The 24,886-nt window shown below is 37.4% G+C and overlaps 1 protein-coding gene across 1 annotated transcript; it reads left to right on the forward strand.

Annotated features, from left to right (window-relative positions):
* Nucleotides 1-5,965: 5,965 nt before the first annotated feature.
* LOC146454127 (uncharacterized) lies at nucleotides 5,966-24,479 on the forward strand. Its single transcript, XM_085095805.1, has 17 exons — nucleotides 5,966-6,305; nucleotides 9,868-9,959; nucleotides 11,316-11,569; nucleotides 12,634-12,751; nucleotides 13,040-13,162; nucleotides 13,298-13,420; nucleotides 13,555-13,677; nucleotides 13,810-13,932; nucleotides 14,685-14,807; nucleotides 18,247-18,369; nucleotides 18,649-18,771; nucleotides 19,324-19,446; nucleotides 19,667-19,789; nucleotides 20,343-20,465; nucleotides 20,875-20,958; nucleotides 23,339-23,962; nucleotides 24,346-24,479. The coding sequence occupies exons 2-17, from the start codon at nucleotides 9,869-9,871 to the stop codon at nucleotides 24,477-24,479; spliced, it is 2,535 nt and encodes an 844-aa protein (XP_084951931.1). The 5' UTR covers nucleotides 5,966-6,305; nucleotide 9,868.
* The last annotated feature ends 407 nt before the right edge of the window (nucleotides 24,480-24,886 follow it).

The raw sequence follows: 24,886 nt of genomic DNA on the forward strand, positions 1-24,886 counted from the left end.
CTGCTCTTTGGAATAGCTGGATTAGGCCTTAAACATTCGATTTCATATTACTGCTGTTGTCAAAACGGTAAAACTGTTTATCAGCGAATATTGCGAACCATGTTAAGGAAAGACTCGAGCACTATTTTCAATTCCTGATCATCACCTGCCTACACCTAAGTAAATATTTTTAAACTAGTGGAGGCAATTAGTAAACTTTGGCTCAGCAACACTCGGTCTGACGTCAACAAGCACAGTAATTGCAAAGACTCAAATGTGTAGCGTTGTCAAATGTCAATTAAACTTGCTTCTACTGTCACTTTTATGCTAAATATAAACTTTCTTTCTGGTTCTGTTAGCTTCTTCTTCTTCTTCATTTTTGTTTTTTCATTAAAAAAAACCCTCCATATTATCCATGAGGATCATGATTAACACATCAGGGTGCAAAGTGGTACCGATCGGACTGCTTTATAATAACACGAACATGATATGGTTGTTAAACGTTTTACAATAAGTTCTTATAGATATTCCGTTTTTGCTGCCTTTGTTTATATAAAATGAAAATAATTAGAAGAATTCGATCTTTAACTGGAAAATATTGGGTAATTGTCCATTACCGACGCCAAAAGGCAGACCAAATGCAAATAATTCAAAATAATTTTTTTTCCTGAACGTCCAGAAGGCTCATTTTCTATGTTCTCCTTTAACCATGTAAGGTGGTTACCTAAAATTTGTTCAGGCTTTTTTCATTTCTGATAAATGAAAAAAAGGGGTAATTTTCTAACAAGTGCTAACGATCAAAACTAGTTGAACGTCTTATTGCATGACCGGAGAACGAAAAATTGTGAAAAATTAATTGTGGCACTGTAAAGTTCGCGTTAGTTGATTCAGATGCTAATCGATTGTTTTGCGGCAAGAAATTTCTTTCTGTGCAAATATAAAATAAAATAAGAATACATATTAAAACATTTTAACCAGTGAAATGATAAATGAAACAATAGGTTTGCAGGCAACACGCTGGATATGTAGTGATAGCTCTGCAGGATGTTAGACAAACTAGAATTCTGCCTTTTTTTATATGCTAACTACCAAAGTATTTATGCGGGGACACTCACTCAATATTTGAAAAACGTACTTAAAATATCGTTTACTGTTTCCAAAATCCTGTTTTCAATATCCAGCCTTCATAAGCGATATTGTTGTAGACTAACACAGGTTTATCTGTTCGCATTCTTTAGCTGAATTTTTAAGTGGCATTTATTTATTATCTTATAACTATTTCTTTTAAAACAGCTCTCTTTTCCGGTTTTTCCGTTTGGCTTTCCGAATTTGCCAGCTGGTTCTATTTTGCTCTCTTAACGACAGTTTCCGTCCCTTCGAACCCACGAGTGATTATTTGTTTTGATGCCGTTCTTTTCTTCCTGTCCTTCCTTCCTTTTTGTTCTCTTTCTTTCAAGCTGAAGCCTGCTTACATGAACACCCCGTTTGTCCTTTAAGCAGCAATATCAACATGTACATTCTCCTTACTCCTCTGTGCTTATTTATTGTGGCACCAGGTAGGAGAATTAAGAAAATTTTATCTTTGGTGATTATATTCTTTATTCTCCTGGCCTGATTGTTTAATCAGACAGTGATATGGTAAGGAGAAATTAGAGACCGATCATTATTGGTGTTTAAGAGTTTAATATCGGGCCGCACTCTACTGGGCTTTCGATTGGAGTGATGTCGGAAACTTCAGCTAAAAAAAAAAATGAGATATAAGTAGTTATAAAAGAGACTTAGAATTGCGTTTATGACATTGTTGAGATTCAAGGTTTTTGTTTTCTTAAAAAAGAACTAGTACACGTATGGAAATAGTGCAAAATAATTATGACTCTTAATGCTAACGCAAAACTGATCAATTTCACAGAGAAACTAAAAACAGCGAGCGACAAATATAGGGTAAACATGATCACGTGGCAAGTTCTGTCGTTTGTCATAAACGTAATTGTATATCTCTCTTAATGTTCAAGAATACTCCTCCCGAAAGAAGAAATAAAACCCGTGGGACATGGCGACAGAAACGGAAGATTAAACGGCTCTTCACTGATTGGAAAATGCCTTATCCTTTATCGTAAAAAAGAAAAAAAAATAATAGATAAATAAATAAAATATATAAAATATTAAAAATGCAATAAATAAAGATGGATCTTCTCTTCTAAATTCCATTTTGAAAAAGCTATTTACATCCCTATGAGGGGTGGGTTGGGGACTCTCATATAAAAGTCACGGGGGTGATCGTCTTTCTCTTAATGGGTTAAAATTCGTGGTTTGGTAGACTATAAGGTTCAAAAATTTAAAATTTCTTCCGTCAGAGATATGGTGGTACCTTTTAGGAAATTGAGCCGAAAAAAATTAGAGGAAGTAAATGTCAGTCCACTGATTCGGTACCTTTTAGGGGTAAAAAATTGTTCGGACCACGTCCACAAAACAGAATTCTTGCCCGTCAATTCAAATCGGGAACGTTTTATTATTACAAAGACGCTTTAAAAGGTCTTTTTTAGCACGTTTTTTTATATATCGATTGTAGTGTACTGCTTCGCATTTTTTACCTTTTTTTCCTTCTTCACTTCTCACGATGATATTTTTTTCTACAGTATTAATTATAAGAAGTCCCTTTACCATTCTTGTATATATTAGGTATTGTTATTGTTTTCTGGCCCACAATGTAAACTTCTAAGTCTACCAGTAACTGTGCAAGCCAGTAAAATTTATTTATTTTATTTATTTACCTTTATTGGGTCCTTTTCAAAAATTTCGAAGACAACCGGGATTTACATAATGTTATCCAGACTATACCAACAATACCGCCCGAAATGTTAGCCAGTCGTTTCGTCAAAGAGGCGGATCGTCCATTGGAGTTCGCTTATGTCTTCCGTCGTTTGAATAACAATGATGTTAGGGCCAAATCCTGTAAACAATATGAAACTATAATCCTAGATATGCGAGTTCCAACCGGGTTTTGTAAATATATATACAAAACACTTCACCAACAAACCGTAACGTGAACTCCCAAAATTAAAATTTTATGGATTTTTGCGAAAATTTAAGCTTCAGCCTTAGTTGATTATAGAGGACTATCCGAACAGGGTAAAAAAAAAAAAAAAAAAAAAAAAGAATCGGGAGCTATACCCTGCCTTTGAAATTTTAATATTAAAATATGGCAGCTTTTAACTAGTTTTTTCGCAAACACTGGGTACAAATTTAAAAAAATATAACGCCGAACAGCAACTGCTCTTCGGAATAGCTGGATTAGGCCTGCTGTTAGGAAAACGGAAGAACGGTTTATCAACGAATATTGCGAGCCATGCCGGCGCTATTTTTCAATCCTTTATCATCACCTTCCTTCTCGTAAGTAAATAGTTTTTGTAACTAATGTAAGGTTTAGCAAACTTTGGCTCAGCAGCACTGGGTTTGACGTCAACAAGTAGAGTAATTGCAAATAATTAAATGTGTAATATTTTCAAATGTCAATAAAACTCGCTCCTACTGTCAGTTTCATGCTAAACATAAACTTTTTATCTGGTTATGTTAGCTTCTCCGTTTTCTTTTCTTTTCTTTTTTTTTTTTTTTTTTTAATAAAAAATAACATTTTCCATGAAAATCATAATTAACACATCAGGGTGCAAAGTAGTACCGATCGAAGTGCTTTATAATTATACGAGGATGATTTGGTTGTTTAACGTTTTACAATAAGTTCTTATAGATATTCCATTTTTGCCGCCTTTGTTTATGTAAAATGAAAATAATTAGCAGAAGTTGATCTTTAACGGGAACACATTAGAATTATCGTCCACTACCGACGCCAAAACGTAGGCCAAATACAAATAATTCAAAGTATATTTTCTTCCTGAATGTCGGACGAGAAGGCTAGATTTCTATCTTTTTCTTTAACCATGTAAGGTGTTTACCTAAAATTTCTCAAGGCTGTTTTGAATTCTGATGATTTTGTAACAAGCACTAACGATCAAAACTAGTTGAACGTCTTATTGCATGACCGGAGAATAAAACATTGTAAAAAATTAATTTTTGGCAGACGCCTGTAGCTGTTTTTCCAAGTCCCACATGCATGAATTATGGGTTTCTCGTATAAATACGTTGATTCTACAATAGTAAGGACTTAGATAACTAGAAGCAAAAAACAGAAAAAAAAAAGGAAGAAAAGCGTCCGTATTTTAATATGGCAATAACGGGGTTGACAGGCTTGCGCGACTCTCATGTTCATATTATAGCCTTAATAAAAGTTTTCCCTCATGGTATGTCTTCCAGTACAATTCAGTACAATTGTGTAAGGGATCTTTGTTTTATTTAAGCATAATATATACGTCTTCCACATATATCTCCCTTTTCCCTCATATTTTCTTCCTGATAGAAGTTATCAAGGGAGGGAAAAAAAAAAAAACTGGTGTAAGTGCTTACGGTAGTGTCTTCCCATAAAAGTCATCCGACAATTAATCATAGACGAAATAGTGGGTTGGTGCCGTTATTTAATTCTTTCACTCCCAGATGAACAGCAATTTTTTCGGTAATTATTCTACCACAAAAATTGCTGTAACTTTTGCCCGAAATATTTTCATCTTTGTACTTTTTTCGCAACAATCATCCAACTTTCAGCATAAATTAATTTTTCTCGCTTAGTGAATTTGTCTCTGTTTGCTTTCTCCATTGTAAGTAACTATTTTCAACATACGCAAGAAAGGCATTTTGCCTTGGATTGAAATTTTCACTGCCGTCATCAGCTGCTGGCACACGTTACTATCCTTACCTAATTGCTAACGCACTACACCAGCTAATCGTCTGTGTGATTAATATCGCTGACTCATGTTGTGTTCAACTGCACCTCGGACGCAAGGACGCCTCGGGATACAGTACCTCCTTCAGACCTCTATATTCATTGGTCCCTAGTACTGTAGCTCCCATTGCTTTCTGCGGGGGATCCATTGTTTCCAGCCAATGACCTATTGTTTCGTTCTTCAATCACAGACCTCGTCTGGACAGCTAGTGTCTTTCCCTCAAGAAGCTTTCGATCGACTAGCTACTTTTGACTCAAGAAAAATATATCAGTCTTCAGTACGTTTCCTTTAATAGTTTTATTTTTACTCTTCTTTTAAAATATTTGTTTCAATAAGCACTTATATTAGAGCGAAAAGAAAAACTATCAAGAAATACAAATACTTCACGCCTTAACTCATGTAGTAAAGAACCCTTTATCTTCATTAAAGAAACAAAGTAGAAGAATGTATTGCCTTTTTTATTACAAGTCCTGAGTGCTTTTGTTATGTCTTTGAATGAACAGCAGGAAACTAAATTTTCGTATCCAACTCATCACTATAAATTACACGAATAGATGGAACTGCTAAAAAACACACCTGTCCAACCCAACAAATTTGCATTATTTTAACATCTTGCAATTTCTTTCTTTAGACTTCCGACGATTTCTTAATTTTCTCACGATGTTGAACAAAAATCCATAGGAAGTCATTTATTTTCATACTTGGTTGGAGATATTGGGAGAATATCCAAAGTAAAGTCGCAAAATTCAGCACTGTGTTTCTTATTCAGCCGTCAACAAATAATTTATGCACATGACAAATCTCTTATGCTTAGGGGTAGAGCATCCGAACTAATAGTCGGAAGGCCTTAGGTTCGACTCCTGATAGGAGCACTCGAATTTCTTTTTTCCGAGTTTGTCTGTGCCACTTTCTAGAATAATGCATTATTCTCATCCATTCACCAGGCTTAAAATATACCATCACATTTATTTCATGACAAATCTCCTTCCCTTATTAATAAATGCGAAGAAAAAAAAAGAAAGAAAACAATCGTCAGTCAAGACATTTTAATTTACCCCCTACGCAAGCGCCAGCCTGGGAGGCCTGTTCGCTTGGTAAAACTTCCTGTTTTGAGTACAATTGTGTAAGGGATCTTTGTTTTAGTCAAGCATAATATATACGTCTTCCACATATCTCCCTTTTTCCTTCTCTTATTTTCTTTCTGATAGAAATCATCAAGGAAGAAAAAATTGGTATAAGTGCTTACGTTAGTGTAATCAATAATAGATGAGAAAGTGGTTTGGTGCCTTTATTTAATTTTGTCATTCCCAGACGGATGACAACTTTATCCATCCAATCATGATCAATACTCACCTGCCACTTCCAATCCATATCTTTCTAGTTCTCGCCGTGAATCATTGTTAAGGGCCATTATAAAGATCGTCTCAGTTCGAGTTTGTTGATCTGCTCTTTCCTGGGAAGTGTGGCTGCAGTACTACTCAGATGCTCAGAAAGGTAAAATAGAATTGATAATGATAATTGTAGCCATTGAAACACGTTCGGCCGCCGTTAGTGAACTTTATTTTCTTGGTCTTTAACAGAGATAAGTCGAACGGAGTTTCAAAAGGAAATTTTATTATTGCCAAACAAAGAAGTTCGAGCATTAAACGATTTTCCCAGTTCGTGAACTCATTGCTTTTTATTTCTGGCCAACGATACGCCAGACTTATTAACGGAAACAAAATGAAAATATTTTATGCCGTATTACGGAAGTTTTGGCAACCACAATGAATAAAAGGATTGTTCTCTTATGAAAAAATTACATGGTTCATCGTGTCCTTCAATAAAACCAAGTAGAGACGAGAAGCTTCGTATCAAACTAGTCAAGCACAATTTTGGCCCATGTCAGTGTACATTTGTCTTCCGATTTCGACGTATTTCGCTTGTTTAGAAGAGTAGAAGTAGAAGTACGAAATCTTGTATTTGATTGCAAAATGTAAGTTTGTGTAGGGACAATTTCCTCCGTTTAGCATAAAATCCAAAGCACCCAACCACAAATAGTTAAAATGTTGTTTCCTTAAAAATCTCGCATCATTTTACGATCTCCAAAACGTAAATTTTCACAAGTTGACGCAGCTTGATCCGTTCGTATTCTTTAGCTGAAAATTTTAGGGAACAGAATACTATTCCCCGAATCTACGAGCTGTTGTTGAGCGGGCCTTTTTCCGCCCTTTTACCGACGCATTTGTCCTCAGATGACCTTTTGTTAAAGATAACGCTTGGCTTTCTTCACAATTTAATCCGAATTTCTGATTGAGACGGGTGGTATCTTTCGAACGGATATTCCACCAAAATGACCGTATGACCGACAAATGACCGTATAACCGAAAAATCCGCATAGCCTGAGATATCTGAAATTGTGGGAGATCTAAACAGTCTCCAAACACTAACTTGGTAAAATCTACAACCCGGCGAAATTTATTGAAAATATTCTACTTCCTTCAACTAATACTTCAAGGTTACCGTATAGGTACCTTTAGAGGCGTCTCGCGCCCAAGCTATGAAGCGCGTCTGGTTTAAACTGTCGATTCTTCAGCCCTATATCAAATTAAATCTTATAGAGGTGGCTATTACACTATACCAAGAATTTTGAAAGAAGATAAATTGTTGAATTTTTAGCGCTGTTTTCTCGAATCAATTTATTTCACTCGAAGGGGATACTTTAAAGAGCTAAAACTCAAAGGGAATTTGTTCGTTTGCCTTCAAATTTAGACAGTAGCTAGTTTAACATATAAAAAACAAATACGTCTCTGCGAATTTTTCTTTCGAAATATTTTTTTGTCCGAAAGCGATTTTTGTACGATCGCTCCACATTTTTTTTAAATCCTATTTCAAAAATGTTCTGTAACTTTTCACTGCAATTAAATATGGCAAAACGCACACACTTTTTTAAAGCCCTTTGGGTCTGGAAACTGAGGAGCAAATTAAATTAGCGATGAACAAAATTCGCTTTGACTTGTAGCTTTCAAAAGGTATTCGGACGGTCGCATTTAGAGGTCGTGAAAAATTCGGCAATTCATTTTATTTCAATATTTTTGGTATAGTGTTATAGCCAGCTCTATACGCTTTAATTTGATATAGGGGTTTAGGTATACCTATAGTTTAAACCGGACGCGCTACCTCGCTTGGACGCGAAACACCTCTCAAGGTATACGGTAACCTTTAGCTGGAAAACATATCTTTGGTTACGTTTCGATCGCTATTTCGAGGCCGTATAAATTAACCGTGTTTAAAAAATTATTTCCGCGGTGAGTGTGTTGTTTACCAAACAGGAAACAAGAAAGGGATGCAGGGTTTAATGAAAACGGTAGTTTGAAATCTTGAAAAGAACGCGAGCTATCTGGAAATAAAGTTTTGTAGGAATTGTGATGAACGAGTGAGTATGTCATAATTCAGTTGATAAGGGGCTGTGTTGACGTTTTGCGCGGCAAAGTTTACCCGCAATCTCAAATTGCCGGCAAATTTGCTTACATCGTGTTCATCGCATGTCAGGACGCTTTATACTAAATTTTACAGTGAGACAGTGTTTCATTGAAGAGAGGGAAGCAAGAAAAGTCGCCTTCGGTAAAGAAGACAAACAAGGTAAAAAAAACCCGGGGCTAAAGGAGACGAACAAGGTCAAATTCTAACCGTTCAACGAAAACAAAATAAACTTCAGCTGGTAGCGAGCGGTAAAGATTTGTGGTACAACTAGCTCGATGCTGTTTCAAAACCATCCTCGTCGAAAGATATCGGGGTGAGTCGAATGAAAAATAACTGCCTCGGCAGCTGAGGAATTCATTGACGAACTACCAGATAGTGGAGATTCCGACACCAGCGCTTCTCCTTCGGAGTCCGAATTCGAAGATGTCGGCGACGATCTAGCCACTTTTGCTGCTTTCGACTGGCTCAAAAATTGGCAGCAAATTTCAGCTCGCAGAACCGATGGATGCATTGATTTAGCCGGTGGCGTTATCGCACCAGACTTAACTTTTGCCGTTACGATATCGCTTTAAACGCTGAATGCTTTTGCGTGAGTTAAAATTATTGTTTTGTAATAGAACTCCGCCGGGAATGATTCTTTGTGTTTAATTGGCCGGCGGCATGAGCGCGTTGACAATAATTTTAATGTCGTGCGAAAACGCTGAAAATGTTTCAAAGCCGAAAACACGGCTTTTGCTTTTACGCGAATTCCGCATCTTTAAATAAACGTAATTTGGCCAAAATGTTAATCAGATATTAATGCCTTTAAGTGTGTCGGGCTTTTACAAAATTCAAAAGACTATTTCCTTGACGTGTCGCTCATGTTGAGTTTGCAGGCCTCTGAGCGCGTATTTACCCAAAAAAATAAAAACCTTGAGATTTTTACAATTTTCGTTTAATAAGCTTTATAGTTTTCCGTGGTTTAATCGAAAGAAGCGCGCGTACGCAAGATTTCCGTGGAGACACCCGTGAAACCTGTGACTAGCCTTAACAAATAGGCCTGATCACGGTTTTCGACGCCATTTTGACGAGTAGGCAATCAGGCTTGAAATACCAGTGTTTGTTTGGAAATCCGATGTGAAATAATTTTCATAAAACATCGCTTCTGAAAAATTCAGAAATTCGAAACTTTTGGCACTAAGAAAAGAATTTTCAGAAAAAAAATTGGAGAAATGTAGCTGTGCCAGAAAGCGTCCAGTCGTGTTTTGAACTTTCAATGCATTTCCCTGTATTTTTTTCCCGCGAACTATTTTTAGTAGCAGTTCACGGCTGGTTCGCTTTACAGACAAATGTAAACAAATTTTTGTGGATAATTTGTCGAAGAAGCGCTAGCATACTTAAATTTTAGTTCATTTCTCTTTCACGTGAAAACGAAACTTCACTGGAAATAAATTTTCTGTGGGGACGGAAAAGGTACCTCCAAGTATTCTTTCTGTAGGAACTCAAAGAGTTTTTCATAGCTGGAATGATGAATACAGCATATATCTTTATCGGTTTCTTGTTGGTGCTTTTAAATTTCTCATTTAATTTATTCTTTTTTTTTTTTCTATTCAAGTATGGCAGGTTGTTACCTCTCCATTTTTGATTTCCTATTCCTCTGTTCTCTTTGGGGAGCTTGGTTACAATACAAAACTGATGCCCAGCAAGGTAAGAAAACGAGTTTTAAGTTGTTGCTAATTCAAAACGTCATTGGCTGTTTTTATGTCATCGTCTAAGACGTGAGACCTACAGACGCCTGCTTCTCGAACGTTCCGTTAACTTGCCTGGCCGTTAAACTATCAGTGCATACACAACGTTTATAGAATCGTTACTGATTATGGAAGCTAAATATTATTCTCTTTCTCTTTTAATGCAATTCATTGGGAAAAAATTCCGTTAAGCTATCACTGTCTGAACATGCAGAAAGTCAAATGGATTTTTCAGCGAGAATTTTAGTTTAGGCAGAGTTCAAACTTTGAGATTTCGTGTGTGACTAAGTCTGAATGTTAATCTGACTTGTTTTATCCTGGCACTTAAACTTTCGATCCCCACTGTCACTCGTTTTTTTAGATAAAATCTCTAATCATGACGATTTTTCTGTCCTACATACTGCTGGTTCACCAACCGATGGGGATAAAAGCGTATGAGTTTGTGGACTGGCATGTGACATGAAGTGCGGAATGGCATAATTATGCGAAATACGAGATATGCGGAATGACTTAAACAACTAAATTAACTAAAGAGCGCGTGTTGTTTCGCGCCAATTTTAAAAGAGTAGCAGTTTTTTCGATGTTGCGTACTCTAGCCGAACATTAGACAAGTAGACAACATATCAAGGATTAGAAAATAAAGACCTGGGATAGAAAATGTCTTATATCTGGTTAGGAACAAACTGAGGGTGAAGAAATCGATGAATATGGTTTATAGTTTTCGCATTCAAGGAACTATGAGTAAATCCGTAGTAAGTTAAATTTCATGTTCACTTTTCTTTTTGCGACTTCGGTTGACAAAAATATTACTATGACTATGACTATATGAAATATGTGTCTGAACTGCGGGTGAAAGATTAAATAGAAGAAAGACCTTTGCAGTTATTTACGCAACTTTTAACTGAGCAGCTGTGGAGAGAAAGCCTGTAAAACCTCAACGATCCCTGTAAAAAGTGTGATGGCTTTTAATAGCTACATGCATTGTAATAAATATGAATTCGTGCTGTCGTAAAATATAACGAGAGATTTTGTTTGGACCCTGATCTTGATCACGCGAACATCACACCACATAACGAAAAAGGCCAATCACAAAGCCTTAGCTTTAAGTTAAAAATCCCTTCGATCTTTCTTTCTTTCTCCCTTTGAAAGAATTTTTTATCATCCTTGATTTTTCATTTTATTTTATTTAATCAAGTTTCAGATTTACAATCAAATCAAATCAACTGTTCAATCTGAGGTAGGCTTAAAACAGCCACCTACTATTACATCATTAATTATAACGATGTTTATGACTAAGAACTTTATTTTTTCGTAGGGAGCTGTCGAACTATCAAATTTCTGCCACCTCAGCATGGCTTTTACCTGGAAGGTCATATAATTTTGAATCTGACCATTGAAAACAAGTTCCGATTATGTGAACATCATTGCCTTATGGAAAGTGACTGCGTTTCAGTCAACATTGGACCACCAATTGATAACAAAATAATTTGTGAGTTGAGTAATTCGGAACACTTCCAGCATCCGGAAGACGTTATAAGGAGGCCTGACTGGACATATGGAGCCACTGAGGTATGAATTGTTGATCTGAAAAAATAAATAAGTAGTTATGCGTTTGAAAATAACGGGGTTTTTGACATCACTAATTCAAACTGGACTAAACTGAACTTTTGATTGACTAATTGCAGCAGGTTTAACAACTCATAATCCCGCTCCAAGGACAAAAACTTCCTGGGACCAGACATGTTCAACAAACGGGTTAGATCATGTAAGAAGTGAACTTTGCTCAAAAGCAAAGCGATTCAACTTGTAGGGAAAATCACTGATTTAGCGGACTTAGTATAAAAAAAGCGTCGATACTAAGGGTGTTTTTCATTAGTCAGAACTGTCCAGCCAGTTCATTTATTTTGCAAACGGAACGCTCTAGTTCCGGTACACTTTTTAATTGGTTCAAAATGACACACTAGATCTCAGTAGGTGCCATTTTGAATAATTCAAGAAATAAGCCGTTCAAACAATGATAGACTCCATTTATGAATCAGACGAGCCAGTCTGGCTGGCCAGTTCTGACAAATGGAAAGCACCCCAGTACTGACATTCAAATCAAAATGAATACTTAATTTTTGAGCAGTCAATTGTTTAAAAACCATCCAAGGGCCTGCTACAGCGCCGTGTTGAGATATAAGGCTTCAGCTTATATTCTTCACCTCCAGTTTTTAAGTTATCTTATGAAAAAAAAAGTTATTTCTTTACTGAAATACTAAAAGATCCAAAACACTACACAAAATAAAGAACATAAAATGGCAGGGACATCGTACCCCTTTTGTTGTATTGAAACTAAATCTTGAAATTACTTAGCTTTGCCTGAATAATTTCAATATATAAGCTTTTTTGGCGCCTTTCTTGGTTAGTCATGTGATTGACGCTTGTTTGCTTTCACGTTTCACTTTTTCCCCGCATTGATATTTATAGTAGCTTTCAACAAAATATTTTTTTTTACGCGGACTTCCTTTTATCAAGAAATTTTAACCAGCTGAGTACTATGTGCCTCGTTCGTCAGTTTAAATTTGATATTGTGACCTAGCTTGAGGGGATAGAAGTGGTGTATTACAAATGTGTTTATTTTTTCCCATTAGAATCTTTGCTCGATCATCAAACCTTGCATCAACAACGCCAAGTGCCTGTTTGGCTACACTAACAAAAAGTACCTCTGTGTATGTGCATCCGGATTTACAGGAGAAAATTGTGAAAAAGGTAAATACTATAAGTTTATTTGTAACTCTCGTCCTCGACAGAGTCTTGGAGGGCTGGTTTTTTGTTCCAAGAAACGGTAAAATATACCTCTCAACACACAAACATGTTGACCATGTGCGTTCTCATTTTATTCTCTGGCCACAAGGGCCTATGGCGAAAATTACACCCGCTTGGGGGTCTGGACACTAACTATCACATATTCAGCCCATTTACTCAGCTATAATTTGCCTATAATTTCATCCTTGCCTTATCAGGGTACTCATCTAAGATAATTCTCCAATTCTCTAGATATAGATGAATGCAACAACGGCATCCACAACTGCGACGGAAATGCAACCTGTATGAACACTGCTGGACACTTTAAGTGTACTTGTAACTCGGGTTACAGTTGGGATGGTCACTTATGTTCAGGTACAATTTGTTGTCTTGTTCTCCAAGATGTACGATTTTTGTTTAAGTCATTTTCCCGTTCGCTTCATAAAGCAAGTTCAGTTTCATTCTTGCCTGATCATTTTACGTCTCCTTTATTATGCTCGAATAATCTAGATATCGATGAATGCAGCAACGGCATCCATGACTGCAACGAAAACGCAACCTGTATGAACACTGCTGGACACTTTAACTGTACTTGTAACTCGGGTTACAGTGGGGATGGTCACTTATGTTCAGGTATCATTTGTTATCTTGTTTTCCAAGATGTTCGTTGGTGTTAAGGTCATTTTCTTTTTCTTTTCATAAAGCCAGTTCAGTTTCATCCTTGCATGATCATTTTACGTCTTCTCTATTATGCTCAAATAATCTAGATATCGATGAATGCAGCAATGGCATCCACGACTGCAACGAAAATGCAACCTGTATGAACACTGCTGGACACTTTAACTGTACTTGTAACGCGGGTTACAGTGGGGATGGTCAGCTATGTTCAGGTATAATTTGTTGTCGTATTTTCCGAGATGTACGTTTGTGTTTAGGTTATTTTTGTTTCTTTCTTAAAGCCAGTTCAGTTTTATTCTAGCCTGATCATTTTACATCTCCTTTATTGTGCTCGAATAACCTAGATATCGATGAATGCAGCAACGGCATCCACAACTGCAACGAAAATGCAACCTGTATGAACACTGCTGGACACTTTAACTGTACTTGTAACGTGGGTTACAGTGGGGATGGTCACCTATGTTCAGGTATAATTTGTTGTCATGTTTTCCGAGATGTACGTTTGTGTTTAGGTTATTTATGTTTCTTTCCTAAAGCCAGTTCAGTTTTATTCTTGCCTGATCATTTTAGTCTCCTTTATTGTACTCGAATAACCTAGATATTGATGAATGCAACAAAGGCATCCACAACTGCAACGGAAATGCAATTTGTATGAACACTGCTGGACATGTGAAAATTTTCTGCATGTCCTAAGTGAGATGCAATTTTTGGACCGTGTCTGGACCGAAAAGTGTCTTTTCGATCCGTACAAACCGTGCGGATCATCAAACCGTATAGGCCCCTCCCTTCAGATAAGAAGTGGAAATATTCTAAGTATCCTTAAAAACATGTCATTTACGGACCATATACCGACCGAAAAGTGCCTTTATGATGTGTTTTCAGACCGTAACAGTTTGTCAAACCGTACGGATTGTGTTATATTGGACAACCCTCAACGTTATTTGGCCCTCGTCGTCTTTTCCATGATAAAAGGGAATTGAGGTTGTAGATTCTAACGAGTCATTTACTGCGTCTTAATTTGATATACTTGCAATTATTTTATTCCGTTACATAACTGGAAAGACGTTGTGTATTGAATGGAACTCATGCCATTGTTAACATATAACAGTCTCAATATTATTTTGCCGTATAACGCTATCACGGTATCAATATAGCAATATAATCACTACCAATTTCCCTGATTTAAAAACAAAGTTATCTTTTGGTTTTCTCTATCTAGATGTTAACGAGTGCACAACAGGAAGCCACAATTGCCATGGTAATGCTGAGTGCACGAACACTGAGGGATCGCATAACTGTACCTGTAAAGTAGGATTTACCGGGGATGGACGTAATTGTACAGGTGAGTTTAAAGTCTAGCACCTTGGCAGATTACTATGATGACCATCTATGGTGATTGAATGGTTGACATCTTGACCTTAAGTTTCAAAAACACTCATATTTAGAAAAAAAATACATATTTCTCTCAAAATTAGCGAAAGTTCAAGGCCCGTCCCAGACGCCGCTTCGCTCATTTGTCAAACCTTACTAATTAATTAAAGTTCGACTCTGGAGCAACTTGGGAGGGACGACTGATTAACATGCATGCCATTCCTTCTTCCGCACCTAATTCGCCAGACCTTGCAGAAATAAAAAAAAAATAAACAGTTTCCACCAAGTAAGTTGCAGAAACAGGAATTCTGTACAAATATGTTCCTGCTCGGCAAAACGATCAGCGAAAATAATCGTTCACCGTAATTTTGCATGACTACTTCCAATAATTTAGCCAGAGTCCGTGTGAGAAAAAAGGTTAAAGGACATTTATGCCTCAACAACTTTCTCCAAAGCACAAAGCCGAACAAAATGAAATCAGAAGAGGAGACTGGCAAGGGGCTTCGAGCCAATCACAAGGGCAATAAAGCAATGAGTAATTTATGCAATAGCCCTGGCGCATTATGTCTTTCATGGTCTTTTCCAGAACTAGGTTTTCACACCAACAACAAGCATTTATATAAAAGTTTTAAAACCTAGAGTAGCCACGTTCAGGAATATTTTTCAGTCGGAACACATGTTATGGTCAATTCGTTATGACCACCTGTTTTTCTTTGTATTTTGGAATTGTACAGTTTCTTAAACGAGTGTGGAGAAGAAACACACAACTGCTTTTCTTCTCATTCATTTTGCTGTCAGAATGTCGTCACTATATCAAGGCACACGTGGTCTCATAGTAATAGTGTTTCTTTGAGAAGTTCCTTCTTATTGTGAATGGTTGCTAAGCCAAGATATTATTGGAACAATTTAAAATTTCATTCAACTCCCGAAGGTGTCTTGGCACAGTTCAGTAGCTGCAAGGTCGGTGAAATAGGTGTATATCTATTTATTTAGTTTTCCTTAAAAGATGCTTCTCTCGTTGTGGAAGCTGGTATAGCTGCTCTTAGGGTAGTGATAACTGATAAATGATCAGTCACGGTTAACCGCAGACAATGTAATTTCATGCAGGACGAGTAATGACTAGATCAATTTTGTGTCCAAGTTCACATGTGGACTGATTAAGAGAAAGTCTTCGTAAAAACGTTCTGGTCGCTCTGACACTCTGGTAGAAGACTATACGCGGAGATGATTACACAGTGCGATCCAAATCTTCCCAATCATCTAGTTGATTTCTTCTATAAATCCAACATACTCGACTCGTTGTGGAAATACTAGCAAATATTAAATAATTTGCCACGCGTGGAAGTGAAATTGTCATTTTTAATTATTTGATTGCCTGTTTAGCAGCTTCTATCTCAATTCCTTTTTCTGACCGTTTCCTTACTTTTATACATACATATACATACATACATACTTTATTGTTACCTCCCCAATGGGGCTTTTCAGGAACAATTATTTAAATACTTAAGTTACTGATAACTACACAATTAAAATTAATCAAATTTAAAAAACAATTACAACATTATCTAAACTTACTAATCGAGAAAAATACTAAAAATAAATGAAGTTCAGGAAGTATTTACAAAATTGTCTAAAAGCTTATTCTTTAAGGTACGTTTAAAAACTTGAACAGAACGGCTTGATTTAAAAAGGGGGTCTAAATTGTTCCAAAGTCCAACAGTTCTGTAATAAAATGTTCTTTGACCTGAGGCTGCTTTAAAAAGAGGTACATTAAGCTTTTGGCCACTCCTAGTTGTACGCTTGGTAACTTGCTCGCGGGTAATGAATTGGGACGTCAGATATTTGGGGGCGTGTCCGGAAATGCATTTAAAAGCCATGGTAGCTTGGCGGTAGTATAGAGTTCGTCCTTAACGGGTAACCAAGACAAATTTTTCAAGTGGGGAGTTACATGATCGTACTTTCTCGCGCCACTAACGATTCGACAAGCGAAGTTCTGCACGGCCTGCAATTTCCGTATATTTTTCTCTGTGGTATTTGCCCAGACGTTCGAGCAGTAGTACAACTTACTGAAAACTAAGGCGTTTATCACGGTTATCACAGTGTTTGACCCGATCAACTTGCGCAAGGCGTGCGATACATTCCGATACTGTGGTCTTAATATGATCATCAAATGTTAAGTTCGAATCCAAAATCACGCCGAGATCTTTGGCTGATTGTACAGGGAAGATGTCCTTTCCCAACAAAGACAAACGAAACTCATGGAGCTTCGAAGTCATCTGTCGGCTCCCGAAAACAATTAATTTCGTCTTGTCTGGATTTAGTAATAGCCGATTTCTGAAGCACCAGTTGCGCACCCCGAGGAGGTCTTCGTTCATCTCCTCAACAATCCGTTGGGTGTCTTGTGAATGAAAAGAAACAAACAATTTTGTATCGTCTACGTAGCATTCAGTAGAGCAATTTCGTGGAGCTTCTGGTAGATCATTAACGTATATACTAAATAATAAGGGGCCCAGGATGCTGCCCTGAGGTACTCCATATTCAATCGGTATTGGATTGGAAACAGTGGGGTGAATTCGTACAACTTGATATCTATTTGTGAGATAGCTGTTAAACCATTGTAGCACACTAGTTGAGGCGCCAACGTCTTGTAGTTTTCGTAACAGTATACCATCAAACGCTTTGCTCATATCTAGGAGAACACAGGCAGTTAATTTCTTATGATCTATTCCTTTAAGAAATGCATCAGTCGTGCGAAGTACTGATGTTTCAGTAGAGTGCCATTTTTTGCTTCCGTTTTGTTTTGTCGTCAGCCTCTTCTTCGTTGTCAAAAAGGTGACAAACTGATTATAAGCGACTCTCTCACAGACCTTTGACAACACAGGTAGTAGCGAAATTGGTCTATTATTGTTAGGAAGTTCGTGATTGCCTTGTTTGGGAATAGGTGTTATTTCGGCTGTTTTCCAGATCCCTGGGAATGTTGAAGATGAAAGAGAAGCATTGATGATTGATGTAACAAAAGGGAGTATAATCGGCAGGCAGTCTTTGATGACTCGAGTTGGCACTTTATCAATCCCAGGAGCCTTATTAGAAGGCATTGCATTTACAATGTCCTCGACTTGTTTACATTCAACAGAAACGCGCAAAACAATTCCGTCGTGCAGATGGCTACTCCTGAAGATCTCATAAATGAAAGTCTCGTTGCTTCTATTGCTTTTAAAGTTAATGTTTACGGCAAATACGTTAACTAAATCAAGACCAAAACACTCATAAATCTTAGCAAAAAGCAATTTCTAACAGCGATATAAAAATTAAGATTTAATTTATTTCATTTTCCACACTGATGGTCCACTAGGTGTCTTTTCCATTGGTTTTCATTTATCTTCGTTTTTTGTTTCCCTTTATTACTGCAGATATTAACGAGTGCGCGTCAGGAACACACAACTGTAGCAAGTATGCCTTATGTAACAACACCCAAGGATCATTTAACTGCACGTGCAAGCAAGGGTATACTGGCGACGGATACAACTGTACAGGTGAACATGACCGCGCTTTGTTTCTCTTATTGTTTAAAACAGCCATTACTTAAAAGGAGTACAAGTCAAAACCAGTTTCCATTTGGTAACGCGCAAATATTACCGGTCTTGGCATTACCGGTAATATTTTGACTTGCCCACTTGCCCAGTTACTAGACCTAATTCTCTGCTACAGCCTGGCTAGCATTCTCCATTTTAACATCTCTATTCGATGATTTACAAGACAGTGCACTTTTTAACTATCTGAGAGCAAGCGTTATCCATTTCGCCTCATTTCAGATATAGATGAATGCGTGACAGGAACACACGACTGCAGTAATGATACCGCGTGTAACAACACCAAAGGAGGATTCAATTGCACGTGCAAAGCTGGATTCACACGAGACGGAAAAAACTGTACAGGTTAAGATTCCATGATTTGTTTGTTATTCTCATTAGAACTGTGTTCTTTGTTTTCGTTTTAAAGTTCTGTGCTATTCCCAGGACATAATATTATACTAAAAAAGGATAAGAAAGTGAAAAGAAAGAAGATGTAAGCTTGATATTCTCTCAATGCGCTACCTAAACACTATTCTGTTTATGAAGTCGAGGAGTGACAAACATTCTTCATTCAATTTCGTTTTCTTTTAAATTTAATAGAGGAAGAAACGTCTGGTTAAATTAAACATTTTAATCGCTTATCCCTGGATATCATTCATTCCAAACAGCTGGTCTTTTCTTTTTAGGGCCGAACTTTGATCATCTGCAATCAGTAAACCAAACCACCACTTTGACAGATATCGCAATTGTTGTAATACGTTGTGGATTTTTTTTAGTTCCAATTTACACCTGTAATTTTTTCATTATTTAAGGCCTACGCTACTTTCTTCGGATGAGTTGAGTATTTTTGTTCCTTTTTTTTTTTATAATTCTCTTTAAATGCACAGAGATTTGTTTAAAATTGTTTTCTTTCAGATGTCGACGAGTGTGAAGAAGGAAAACACAACTGCAGTGCAAATGCTATTTGTAACAACACCAACGGATCGTACAACTGCACATGCAGACCAGAGTACACTGGGGACGGGAAAAACTGCACGGGTAGATAGGGGTTGACATTTCTTCACACTGCCCGCTCAAGTGGAACAGCTAATACCTTGAAACATGAATTGTCATTTTCTGCAAGCGCAATCACACGAAATCTCCATTATATTTTTATATTTCTTGTCTGTCGCTGGCGATGCTGTCGCTGGGGATGGGCCTACTGGTACTAGAGGTATTTCGTTAAATCATTTTTATCATCCTTTTCACCTCATTTCAGATATAGATGAATGCGTGATAGGAACACATAACTGCAGTAATGATACTGAGTGTAACAACACCGAAGGAGGATTCAATTGCATGTGCAAAGCTGGATTCACACGAGACGGAAAAAACTGTGCAGGTTAAGATTCTATGATTTGTTTGTTATTCTCATTAGAACTATACTCTTTGTTTGCGCTTTTTACTTCTGTACTATGGTAATAATTCCCAGGACATAATATTACACTAAAAAGGATAAGAAAGTGAGAAGAAAAATTATATAAGCTTGATATTCTCTTAATGCGCTATCTAAACACTATTCTGTTCATGAAGTCGAGGAGTGACAAACATTCATCATTCGATTTCGTTTTCTTTCAAATTTAATGGCAGAAGAAACGTCTGGTTAAATTCAAAATTTTAATCGCTAATCCCTTGATATCATTCATTCTAAACAGCTGGTCTTTTATTTTAAGGTCGAACTTTGATCAACCGCAATCAGTAAACAAAACCACCACTTTGACAGATATCGAAATTGTTATATTACGTTGTGGATTTTTTTAGTTCCAATTGACGGCTGTAATTCTTTTTTTATTTAAGGCCTACGCCAGTTTCTTCGGATGAGTGAAGTATTTTTGTTCCTTTTTTCTAATTCTCTTTAAATGGACAGAGATTTGTTTAAAATTGTTTTCTTTCAGATGTGGACGAGTGTGAAGAAGAAAAACACAACTGCAGTGCAAATGCCGTTTGTAACAACACCAACGGATCGTACAACTGCACATGCAGACCAGAGTACACTGGGGACGGGAAAAACTGCACAGGTAGATAGGGGTTGACATTTCTTCACACTGTCCGCTCAAGTGGTACAGCTACGGTAATACCTTCCAACCCGAATTGTCATTTTCTGCATGTGTATGCCTGAGCTTGTATGTCATTTAAGGTTATACTGTTTTCCTTTTGTTGTTTTCTTTTGATCATTGGCTTGTTTGTTTGTTTGTTTGTTTGTTTTAACGTTCCAGTATTATATAACCAGTAATCTTTTATTGCTTTATTTTATTCTGTTTACATTTGTTTAGAGGTAGCAGATAGATTCAATAATTCAAGTAATGTTGTACTAACACGTTCTGTGAATGTAAACAAGTGTACACAGGAGAAGGTCTCAACTGATGGTGATGCTCAGGCCATTACATCATTACATCACAGGGTCATTTCTCATTTAACCTATTTCAGATATTAACGAGTGTGAAGAAGGAACACACAACTGCAGTACCAGAGCCGCTTGCATTAAAACTGAAGGATCATTCACTTGCAGAGGTATTGTTTACACTTCCGGTTTCGTCTTACATATAGACTTCCGGTGACTTAAGGAGCCTCGTAGCAGTTTTTCTAGACTTAGGGTGGAAATTTTGAAATCACAATCTCGGATAGAATATAAACTTCGTTCTCCTTCATACTACATCATCATTTCAACATATGATCAAAGTTAATTTTCTCATCAGTTACCAAGTAACAACTGTTATCATAGCAACGGTAGCGCATAGCCTCTCATTTTAAACATTGTCGATTATCTCGTAATCTACTCAGACACTTTATGACGAAACTTTAGGGATTTAAACTACTCAATCTAGACAACTTGTAGGCGAAATTAGAAACAAATCTTTAAAAGCGTTGTCAAGTTGATAATAAATCGACTTTTACGGAGTGATTTTGTTTATTGGCGATCGAACATCTGGGAATTTTTTACGACACCCGAGACCGGAAATCCGACCCGAAATGACAGTTCTCGAGTAATCGATCACTACACTAACATCTCTTTAGTTCTAAGGCCGTAAAAATAATCGAATAGCTTTTCAAACTCACGCTTTTTGAAGAGAAATCCGTGCCAGGTTTTCGTGTGTTTGCTATATTACTTGAAGTCCTGGATGTTGAAATGAACAATTTGAAAAGGACAGGTCATATGGCGGTTTACAACAATAAAAGGTATATATTTTTAGTGCATGCGCAGCAAACTGCCCATCAACAATAACAACAACAATGTAATACAGCGGGCAAAATTACTGAATGCTGATTTGTTGTAACGGAGGGCATTTTTTTCTTAATTTTCCTTTCACGGAGGGAAAGATTACTTTATACTCCTGATAGGCCAAGCGGCGAAAATACTCGCTCCTCATTAGCTGAGCACGCCAGTTCTACGTTTTGTTGGTTTCTTTAATTTGTTTTGTTTCCAAAAACAACGAGTTCTTTGAGGTTCATTGTAGTTCGACTCTTTAAGCCAACTTGTTTCTACAAAAAATACATTGAAATTAAGTGCTACAGCTAGAAATGAAATTCCTAAAGGTTATGTTTCGTGTCTCTTACAAGAAACAGCAATAGATTATTTGTGCCAAACCTTGCATCGGATTGATATTTGTTTGGCTGAGAAACTGAAATCAGTCATGACGACCAAGAGCTTTCACCTCGCTACTACTTCTTACAACTAATAATAACCGAGCATAACAGTGCCCCTTTGATGGGACGAAGGAGTAGGTCAAATTTAGAGAAAGAAATTACTCCGTAAGTTCCTTCTTTGAATCCACCGTTTGCTATTTTTATCGATCTATTTTCGTGGATTTTCAAGCAGTAGGAAGCTTCACAGTGGAGGAGAACAATTAGTTGATGCCTAACCTTAAGTTTAATCGTTGTTAGTTTGCTGCTGATTTAAACTTGTATTCTCTCTTGATTACACGTGTAGCGTGCTTGTTTCGACTCAAGGTTTTAAGAACAAGTGATGTTACATGCGTAGCGTGCTAGTGACTGTCTCGACTTAGGGCTTAAAGAACGAGTTATGTTACATGTGTAACGTGCGTGTATCGACTCCCGGTTTTAAGAACTAGTTGTATTACATATAAATCGTTCAAGTCTTGGCTTAGGGCTTAAAGAAGGAGTTATGTTACAGGTGCAGTGTGCTTGTTTTGGCTCATGACACAACTAGACTTCCGGAGATTCCGTCGGAATAGATGTGTTTCCAATGGATCCGATGGACGCCATCGGACAACTTTCCAACCCTCCTCAAAGTATTGTTTACACTCCCGGTTTCATCTTATAACTAGACTTCCGGTGACTTAAGTGGACTCGACTGTACTTCAGGTTTTATTGTACAACTAGACTCCATTGCCTTAATAGCTTGGGATCAGGCCACACACTACGTACAGCATTCGAAATTTAATATACCAAAACCACAAAAACGTAAGCATGAAATCTGAATGAATTAGCTAATTTAAACTTAAACCAGTGCACCATTAAAGTATAAGGGGGTTGGTTCTAAAGAAACTGTGTTGCTGCGTTGGTGAGCAGTGGATACTAAATGTTTGGTTTTATCAACAGAGTTGATCATGTATTTTGGCCACAGCACTGAGATTCGATTGCAAACGTTTCGGACGTTATCCCTTCGTCAGAGCGAATTAATGCTAATTTTTGCTTCTTCAGCTGTAGTTACATTTTCAATTTCCTTTCGCAATCTCAACACTGTGTTTGGTGAGATTGTAAAATGTACGATTTAAATGGTTTGAGCCAAAACTTAATATCTTAAGTAATTTAAGTGTCTGACTATTTCCCAATCCAGTCACAAAATAATTTAATTTCCGTTATTTCTGTTCCTTTACTTTAGCATTTGTTTCATCGTAACTTTTTACCGCTAAATCTTTTCATTAATAAGTTCCAGATCCCGTTGCATGGTTCCCTCTCAATATCTCGTATGGCATTAACGAAGTCAACAATCGGGTAACCCAAGGTATCTTGAAAGACGTTTGCCTTGCTAAAGGTCCTGATGGTAGAGCTAACGGTTCTTATGAGTTCAAAGGAACCCGGAATAGCTTCATCGAGTTTCCCAAAAGCCCTGGAGGAGCTTTGGATGTACAATACTCGATAACAATGTTATGCTGGTTGTACTACGATGGTCGAGGACCAATCTTCGAGTACAATCCGGAGGGTTACTGGGGAGTGAAGCTGCGGTTATATACTGGGGAACTCTATGTCAGCTTCACAAGTGAATATTACTTTCGTTCAGTCTACTCAAGACACGCCTCTGTAGCAGGCGGCTGGAAGTTTGTTGGAGCATCCTATAACCACACGTCTGGTGAAGCCAAGTTATGGGTTGATGGATACGAAGTCTACGAGCGAAAGATAAAAACAGGCCTTAGACTTAGCACGTACCATAAAGTCAGAATTGGAGCTAACAAATGGCGGTCTTTCAAAGGCAGGATCGCCCAGATGCAGGTTTACAACTTGGCTTTGACTCAAGAACAAATCCAGGCAGTACGAGAAAAAATGCAACGTCCAGGTAAGAATGCCAGTTCATCATAACCCTTCTAAAATACAGAAAAGAAAAGATATTTCTATCTCAATATCACTTCAACTAAAAGAACATTGAATGCTAACAAAATTCATTCCATTTATGCTGGTTCCACACACAAGAAGGAGAGTAAACAAGAACTTGAAATGTGAAAGTGCCAGACGTACCATTTAGAAACAAGACTAATCCATAAGACTTTTGTGAATTGGACATTTTTTTCTTCTGTCCTCTTTGAGAATACGAATCGATGATATTAAATAGTTGCATGGCTCAAGATCCTAAAATCGGACACGCGGGTGAAAGTCCAAATATTGAATAAAATTATTTTACGCTAAGCGTTAAACGTTGATTATATTTGGTGATGTTTTCAGAAATTGATGAGTGTAACGATGGAACACACACTTGCATGGTTAATGCCACGTGCATTGATACCAAAGTGTCTTACAGCTGCATATGTAAACCTGGATTCGTTGGAGATGGACGCCGTTGTTCAGGTACTGTCTAGCTAATTGCGTCACTTTCCAAAAAAAACTTAAACTTAAAGCCGGCGACACACTTGGCGGTTTTAAACGCCGATCGCGGCGATCGGCGAAAATCGCCCGGTGTGCCTGGTGCGGTGATTGCGATCAGGGCGGGTAGATGTTGGGCGGTGAAACGAGCGGATCCGAGCAAAAAGGTGTGATACAGTGGACTGGGCTCGAATTAAAAGCTAAATTAAAGTGGTAGCGGGTGCTGAACAAAACGGCACGTGTTGATTTGAATGAAGGGTGAAGCTTCTTCAGAGTTGTCACGAACGTCAATGCATCATTGCTACTAGCGTAAGATAAACTTTAAATAGGTTGGCAGATAGTAGCAAATAGGTCTTGACTGCTGAGGAGTCAGTTACTGCGATATTTGTACAAACAGAGTTGA

The sequence above is a fragment of the Pavona decussata genome, unplaced genomic scaffold, assembly GCF_977016875.1.
Source record: "Pavona decussata unplaced genomic scaffold, jaPavDecu1.1 SCAFFOLD_313, whole genome shotgun sequence".
In the NCBI taxonomy this organism is placed as follows: Eukaryota; Metazoa; Cnidaria; class Anthozoa; order Scleractinia; family Agariciidae; genus Pavona; species Pavona decussata.